Source organism: Pantherophis guttatus, chromosome 2 (genome assembly GCF_059756535.1).
Source record: "Pantherophis guttatus breed Tessera chromosome 2, ASM5975653v1, whole genome shotgun sequence".
NCBI classification, from domain to species: Eukaryota; Metazoa; Chordata; class Lepidosauria; order Squamata; family Colubridae; genus Pantherophis; species Pantherophis guttatus.
Genome location: NC_142064.1, coordinates 121,624,299 through 121,633,100, shown reverse-complemented (window position 1 = coordinate 121,633,100; position 8,802 = coordinate 121,624,299). Strand labels below are relative to the sequence as shown.

Here is an 8,802-nt window from a genome sequence, read left to right as displayed (position 1 = left end):
GGTTCCTTGTTACAATTTGGTTCTAATACAAGACAAAAATCTATTGTGCCTTTTAAATACTTTAAAATTCTTTTGATAGCTTCCCAATGATATATTGTTGGTTTACTGACATACCTAGATAATAAATTGAGTGGTAAAGCAATATCTGGTCTAGTCCAATTAGATATATAAAGGAGTGAACCTATAATTGACCTATAAAACGTGTTATCTTTGAATTCCAAAGATGGTTCATTAGTATTTCTAAGAAAGTCAGTTTGCATAGGTGTATCACAAGGTTTAGCGTCCATCAAATTACATTTGTTCAAGAGTTCTAAAATCTTATCCTTTTGTGTGAGCTGGAAACCCTTCTTTGTTTTACTGATCTGTACACCAAGATATTTGTTTACTTTACCTAATGATTTTAGTGAGAAATGTTCATTTAATTTGTTTACAAACATTTCTCTTTTTTCTTTGTGTTTACCAATGTACAATATATCATCTACGTAAATTAACACAAATTCAATACAATCATTACTCCTTTTGATAAAGAAACAGTTATCAGCAGAGGTTGCATTAAAACCCATGGTATTGAGTACTTTCACTAAACAATCATACCATCTTTTACCGGATTGTTTTAATCCATATAAGCTTTTGTTTAACAACCAAGTCTCATTCCTATTAGTGTATTGACTATGAGGGGCCCTTACATATATTTCCTTATCTAATTTTGCGTGTAAGTACGCAGTTTGTATATCGTATTGGAATACATCAAGGTTGAGTGCTGATGCTACCACTAAAGCTGTTTTGACACTCTCGGTCCTTACAGTAGGGGAATAAGTGTCTGTATAGTCCTCTGGATATTTTTGTGCGTAGCCTTGAGCAACTAATCTAGCTTTATATAATGAATTGCCTCCTTCCAAATTTTTAATTTTATATATCCACCTGGTGCCAATAATAGTTTTATCTTTAGGAGCAGTTATGGGTGTAAACACATTTAATCCTTGCAAACTTTCCATTTCTTTTTTCATAGCAAGCTCCCATTTTTCTTTTTCTTCCTGGGGAAGTTTTAGAACTTCATCATATGTATTGGGAGTTGTTTGTTCGTTATTCATGTTCATTATGTAATCCTTATATTTGTTTGGCATTTTATTTCTGTTGCTTCTAAAAGTTCTTTCTGGTTTACTATTGTTGTCATGCATATATCTTGCTTCCTTTTTTGTTAATGTATCAATTTTTATTTTGTGTTGGCTATTCGTCCATGTTTTTGTTTTGTTTTTATGTTTGTTAGTATTTTGTATGTTTACAGTTCTTTCTTTATGGTGTTTTGTTTCTAGGTGTTTGTTTGGGAATATTTCATTAAGGTGTAATTTAGACCAGTTGGCCTGTTCATGGAACACGGCTGATCTGGAAACTATAAACTTATTATTACTATCAATGAACCTATATCCTTTTGTGCCAGTTTCATATCCCATAAATTTAAGCCTTCTGGACACATTTTCTCCCTTCCTTCTCAATTGTTTAGGTATGTGTACATCTGCGGTGACCCCAAAGATATGCATGTGTGCCAATTTTGGTTTTCTATTATACATCACCTCGTATGGTGTTTTATTTATGATGCTGGACCATGTCCTGTTTTGTGTATAATTTGAATAGTGTAGGGCTTCTGACCAAAAATGTTTGCCTAAACCAGCATCCTCTAATGTACATCTAATCATGGTTTGTAATGTGGAATTCTTTCTTTCTGCAATTCCGTTCTGGAATGCTGAAAATGGACTGGAAGTGTAATGTAGCATTCCTCTATCCTTTAACCATTGAGAGAATTCTTGAGACATGAATTCACATCCTCTATCTGTCATGATCTGTTTTATTTTAATATTGTGTTGTGTCTCTATGCGTTTATAAAATTCCTTAAATTTTTGAAAGGTCTCATCTTTATGTTTTAATGTGTAAACAAAACCATAGCGGCTATAATCATCCACTATTGTTAAAAAATAACGTTTCTTATATGTGATTGATGGGGTAAGCGGTCCTACTAGATCCATGTGTACTAAGTCAAAAACTTTATTGGTTGTTCTAGTAGATTTTTTTGGTTTGGAACTAGTTTTCAGCTTTGTAGATTTACATACTGAGCATTCTAAATAGTTTTCACAATTTTTTATTTTGATACCTTCTGCGTGTTCAGTCATTTTTTGTACTACAGGAAAACTGGCATGTCCTAACTTTCTGTGCAATATATGAGCACATTCATCATGAATAGGCTTTCCTATTTTTGGTTTTTTTAAATTATGTGTATCATTATGATCATGGGTTATTTTACAATCATCATTGTCACTATTGCTGACATTTTCATCATCAGTTTCTATACATTCTTCAACATTTGAATCAACATTATGTAACCATTCTTCCTTTGCTATGAAGTAAGGTAGTCCCCCTTTAATCATTACAGTACCTATGTTGCATTTATTTTTCTCAAGGATTGCTTCTCCCTTTGAGAAAGTAATATTAATGTTAGATTCTCTGCTAAGTTTTAAAGCACTCAATATATTATGTGGTATTTTGGGTACTAGCAATACCCCCTCTATTTCTCCTAAACCAGGTAAAGTTACATTTCCTTTGCCTAATACTTGAACCTTTTCTTGGTTAGCTACTTTTATTATAAACTTATCTTCTGTGAAAGAAGACAATATACTTTTATTATTGGTGGTGTGATTTGTGGCCCCAGAATCTATAAGCCAATTATTGTTATCATTTCGCATTGTTTTTGTATTGTCATGTCTATTTAATCCATTTAGTGAACCAGATTTTCTATCTCTTGAATTTTCTCTGCCCCCTCTATTTTCTCTGTGGTTTGGTGGGCTTCTATATCTGTGTCTGTCTACAGAAGATTGCCTATAATTATATCTGTTTGTGTATTCTGGTCTACGCCTTTCTCTTGAAAATCTGGGACAATCTCTTCTATTGTGTTCTCTGGATCCACAATTATGACATCTATATGATTCATTATGTCTGTCTTGGAAAGCTACTTTTCTGAGAGTTCTATGTTCCGTATGATTATTAGAGCGACTTTTTCTGTAGTTATCCTCAGTTATCAATTTATTGGATAGATTTTCTATTGATAGATATCCTAGGTTAATGGTATCTAAATGTGACATAAAATTGTCCCATGATGAATCAAGTGAATTGATAATAACACTTTTCATTGTTTGGTCAGAGATTACTTCCCCTCTTAACTGCAGTTCAGCTCTTACTCTGTTTAAATATATTAAATGTTCACTTATAGAAACCCCTGGTTTTACTCTGGATGAAAAGAAATCTTTAGACATCCTTGTTGTAGTGGCTACACTGTTGCTGTGAAACAAATTAAACATATATTGAATGATTTCTGAGACAGTCAAATTTGATTTGATGCTATAATACATTGCAGGAGATATACTAGCTATTATTATAAAAAAGGCTCTATGGTGTAGATTATCTATCTTTAAAGCCCAAGGTCTTCTTGGGGGATTGGTAATGAAAAATAGCAGATTCTCTTTCATGAAAATAACCTGAAGCTGTTGATACCATTCTTGCAGGTTATTTCCATCCACCTTCAATTTTGGAAAATCGCTGGGCAAGTTCCCTATATTGTTTTGACCGTTACTCACAACTTGAGGCAGTCCGTGATCTTGTAAATGTCTAAAGTTGCAGAAAGGTGTGGGGATGTCAGCAACAAGTCTGTGTGGCTCTTCCAGAAATTCAAATCTTCCCGGGCTGTCTTCGAGTTTTCGCGCATGCGCAGTTCTCATTTTGCTCGTGGCTTCGTCGTAGAAGGTTCTCTCCATCGCCGCCCGATCGTTCGGCTCTTCCTCAGACGATTCGGTCTCAGGCTCAGTCTTTGGTGTTTTGCTTGCAGCGATCGTTTCTCTCTTTCTCTCCCGGATAATGTCGCTTGCTTCAGATTTCGGAGTGGGGTAGAATCGGCAAGGTTCTCTGGGCTCGGGCGTCGCTGTCCTCGAGTTCTGGGTAGTGTCAGGCAGTCTTCGATTTGCTGGTTTGCTTGCTTGCTTCTCCGGTGACTTTCTGGATATTTTTAATTTCGGTCCAAATGCAGCAAACAGCGTTTTCATGGCAGACTCTATTTGTAAATTTATTGAGTCTTCTTCATTTTCCGTCTCTGATTCTTCAGAGGTGTGCGATTTTTCTTTCTCATTTTTCATGTCGTGTAGAGTTTTTCGCGCCAGACATTTTGAATCTGGCTTTCTGATTGGCTCAGCTTCATCCATTATGGGAGTCAGTTGCAATGAAGATGGCCGCCATTCAAAATTTCGCGCGGGACCGCTGTTCTCCCTCTTCGTTGTATTTTTGTCTACAAATTCAGCACTTACTGTTTTTGGGTCTTTAGTCTTTTTATTGGTGATGTGTTTCTCTTTCGCTGCTCCGTTGTTCTTTATTACATCTTGGAGTTTCGCGATGAGATTTTCATCACTCTTTTGACTTTTCAATATCTTTAATATTTCTGACCTGAGTTCGTTGTTTTCTACTTCGCTTTGTTCATCATCTTCATTTATTATTTCTTCATCTTCTGTAGTATATTCTTCAGGTTCATTTGAAATAGCGTTTGTGGATTCATCTATTATTTCTGAATCTTCTTCCATCTCTTTACTGTATGCTCTGGTGTTGGGTCTATCTCTTTTTGGCATTATCGAGTCCTTATTGAGTCTATCAAACCATCCTCTGCTACCAGATTGTTGCAATATTTTCAGGATCAGACTCAATAATTAAGATAAGAATTATATATTCAAATAAAGCTCTGTTTAATCACAGATGGCATTCTATATTCACTGAATATTTACAGATAGAAGCGAGGTAAAAGTGGTGATCAGCTTCTTATATACACAATGGGTGGAGCTATATGTACAAGTGATGAGTCATGAATACATTATAAGTCAGAGAGTCAGTTAACCCTTGATATTCCTTATATACATTATTTACAGAGTAGGGAAAGAGGCATTTATATCTAACAATAGATAATGCTCTACCCTGTGAGGTAGGTTAGACAGAAAGAGAACTTCTGGCCCAAAAATACAAGTTAACAAAAGACAGATAGTTTTAAATTCAGAGGCTTAATTCCCAATATATGGCAAGCAAATCAAAGATAGCTTTAAAAAATTTCTGTGATTTCACCAGCAAATATTTGGCACTGGGAGATGGTTCTGATTGACAGCAAGAAAATCAGTGCTGTGATTCAAGAAGACAGAAATCTGGCTGAAGAGGAGTTGACAATTCACTGTTATAGATTTCAGACTCTTGTAATCTAGAACTGAAGCTGGTTACCTAGTATTTCACATGGATGTATAACAGGCATGGTAAAAAAAGGAAAGAAACTTATTTAAGGGCAGGATAAAAGCAAACAAAATTAATCAGCAAAGTCAAGCCGACTTGGCAAACTTGTAGAAATATCAACTGAAGAATAGTTAATTATTCATAATCTCTAATTTCCCCTGTAATAAGAATAGACATTTCCAGCAATTTTTTGTAAGGAGAAAATAATGGAAATTTGGGGATTTAGTGTAGTGGTTGAAGCACCAGACTGGAAACCAGGCATCAAATCCTGCCTTAGACCCAAAGGCAGCTGGGTGATATTGAGCTGGTCACTCTCTGTAGGAGAAAAACAATAGGAAAACACAAAAATGTAGCCAAGAAATCTACGATAGCCAATAATCAATTGAACACCCACAGAGACACACAAACCTACACAGTACTTTAAGTACCCTGAGATCTCTAGCCTTTACATATCAAAAGAATCAGCTCCTTAAAAGCAACGGTAAACATCCATTACTTCAAACGCTTCAGCCAAAATATTCCCAGTTGAATAAATAATCTTTCTTTTTGAGCAACACCTCTGATAGCCTGCAGAAAACTACCAATGTGAAAAGTCATTACAGAAGTTATTTCAGACAATAAACTGTGCAAAAGCAAAGTATTTTCTGACAGCTGAATTTTATTTGATGGAGCAGAGTGCCTTATAATGTTACTGACAGATCTGCAGACACCTTTTTATGTTGAGAAACAGCTAATATAAAAAGTAAGCTTGGTTGCACTTTGCGATTCTTTTACAGACAAGAGACTAACAGAAAAACTGGCATGCTCTAAATGCTAGAGAACAAGATAACAGAGTTGGAAGAGACGTTGGATGTTTCTTAGTCCAACTCCCTGCTTCGGCAGGAAACCCTACACCACTTCAGACAAATGGTTATCCAATCTCTTCTTAAAAACTTTCAGTGTTGGAGCATTTACAATTTCTGGAGGCAAGTTGTTCCATTGATTAATTGTTGTAACTGAACATTGGCCATTAATAGCCATGCTTATTTGTACCCGTGGCTGAGGGTGCTGGGTCCACTAAAACCAATTCCTTACCAGTCTTTTGATGGCTGCATGCATCTCGCTGTTCCTCAGGCTGTATATGAAAGGATTGAGCATAGGGGTGACTACTGTATAGAATATTGATGCCACTCTCAGCCTCGAGACAGAATAGGAAGATGATGGGCGGAGGTAGGTGCCTATCACCGTGCCATAGAACAAAGCCACGGTGGTGAGGTGGGCACTGCAAGTAGAGAAAGCTTTGTACTTTTTGGACTTAGATGGAAGCTTCACCACCTTCAGGACAATGAAGACGTAAGAGAAAAGAATGAGAAGCAGAGGCCCAAGGGCAAGTGCTGTCCCTTCGCTGACAAGAAGCTTATCAACAATGGAGGTGTCAGAACAAGAGATTTTCAATAAAGGGTGGAGGTCACAGAAAAAATGGGGGATTTCTCGGGAAGCACAGAAGGTAAAATTAGAGAACAACAGGGTGTATAACAAGGCATGGGAATGAGCTAGTAGCCAGCAGCCAGCAGCCAACAGAAGGCAGCACTTGAAGCTCATAATCCTGGCATAGTGCAAGGCGTGGCAGATGGCTACATAGCGGTCATACGCCATGGAGGCCAGGAGAAAGTTATCTGTGGCACCAAAACTCAGAAAGAAATACATCTGTGTCAGGCAACCATTATGGGATATTGCTTTTGTCTGGGTCGCTAAGTTGTATAGCAATTTAGGCACTGCAGCAGAACTAAATCCAAGGTCAGCCAGTGATAGGTGACAGAGGAAGAAATACATGGGAGCTTGGAGGAGATTGGTACTGGAGAAGATCAGCAAGATTATCAAGAGGTTTCCTAGCAGACAAAGCAGGTACATACAGAGGAAGATGGGAAAGAGAAAACCTTGGTGGTCTGGTGAGGAGGAGAAACCCAGGAGGATGAATCCAGCAGAGATGGTTTGATTCTTCTTTTCTGCGTTCATCCCGCAACTCAGGCATTTAGGATCAAGTTCTTCTCTACTTCTCTGCTCTGTATTTCAGATGGATCCAAAAGTACTAAATTAGTTTGAGAGAAAGAAAAAAAAATATTTACAGCTGTTAAATATATTCATAGGAATTTCTCTTTTTAAAGACATACAGCTTATTTTAATTTGCATTCCAACAACTGAAAAAGCCTCAAAATATGGTCAAAATCTCTACATGATTCTCTCCTCTTTCACTCTTTCCAAGCAACTGAGAATCTTTTTGATATGTTAGGAGTAGTTTTGTTTGTTTTCAGATAGATGGGGGAATGTACAATGACAAATTATTTATGAGTGTTAAAATAGGGGAATGGACCGTAAAAGAAAAATTTCTGGCAATTGGACTGATCAGTTAAAAAAATCACAAAAGGGTACTAGAATTCCTTTGCCAATCACCCAGTTCCTTCTTCCTGTGAAGTGGTAACTACTTCAGCTGAAATGGCTTAATTTAGGGAATAGAGCAGACTGCCGCCTTCTGTGCAGAACATTTATCCATCTCCCCATTACTGTTTACACTGACAGGTAGGACCCAAACCCATATTTTTCAGGCACACTTTTTTTTTGCACATGTTAAAGTTCAAGGGCTGCTTTTGTGACATATTATGTGCAAAGGAGGGATGGGTTCTACTTACCTTTACTACTGGTTTGCAACAGGAGCGCACGTGCACAGAAGCTTCAAAGTCTCATTCTCCAGGCTTCTTTTTCACCAGTACCTCCATTATACCATCCCATATGTATCTCCCCATTTGCAAAAAGGCAGTTTGCATGGGGATAATAGAACCATAACAATGTCAGAGAGAAGAACTATTCAACTGCATTGTTCTACGGTTCATTCAGATACAATGTACTGAGAATGCACTGAGTTCAAAGAAGGTGGTAGCAAGATGTGTACAGTTATATATTGTTAAATATACAGACACAAAGGAAAATGGGGGGGGGGGAATAAAGCTGAATAAAGCACTAAGAAGATCATATCCTTTGCCCATGATATATAATTGGATACTCTACCATATCGCTACTGGAACTGGACGTCTTGATGTTTTCATTAAAAATGGATCTCTTTCATTATGCCATCCTTTACCTAAGAACAAAGTCTTTGCAGCGTAACCTTTTCCTTCCTGAAGCAGAGGTGCCTTGGCAATGGCATAAATAGGACCTTTACTGTAATGAGATAAAGATATTTCATCTTCATTGGGCTCCCCTAGGAAAGAAAGAACCCGTTATGAAGACACTCTTCAGGGAACTTGTTAATCCAAAATAGAATATTCAACAGGAATACCGAGCAATCTAAAACTGGCTACGTGTGGATACCATGTATAACTGTTTTTTAACCAAATAATACTTTATTGGAATAAACAGTATTTCGCGCAATGTGTTGGAGCTCCAGAATTCTACTTCCCACTGGCAAATGTCACTGGTTGTAGTGTGCAGTCTTATGTTAGGAAACCCGTATTACAGTAAAATTAT

General features: G+C 37.0%; 1 protein-coding gene across 1 annotated transcript; it reads right to left on the bottom strand.

Moving 5' to 3' along the window:
- Positions 1-1,365: 1,365 nt before the first annotated feature.
- LOC117675653 (olfactory receptor 1L6-like) lies at positions 1,366-7,296 on the bottom strand. Its single transcript, XM_087886629.1, has 2 exons — positions 6,376-7,296; positions 1,366-1,383 (listed from the first exon to the last, which is right to left on the bottom strand). Exons 1-2 carry the CDS (start codon positions 7,294-7,296, stop codon positions 1,366-1,368), a joined length of 939 nt encoding a protein of 312 aa, XP_087742755.1.
- Between the last annotated feature and the right edge of the window lie 1,506 nt (positions 7,297-8,802).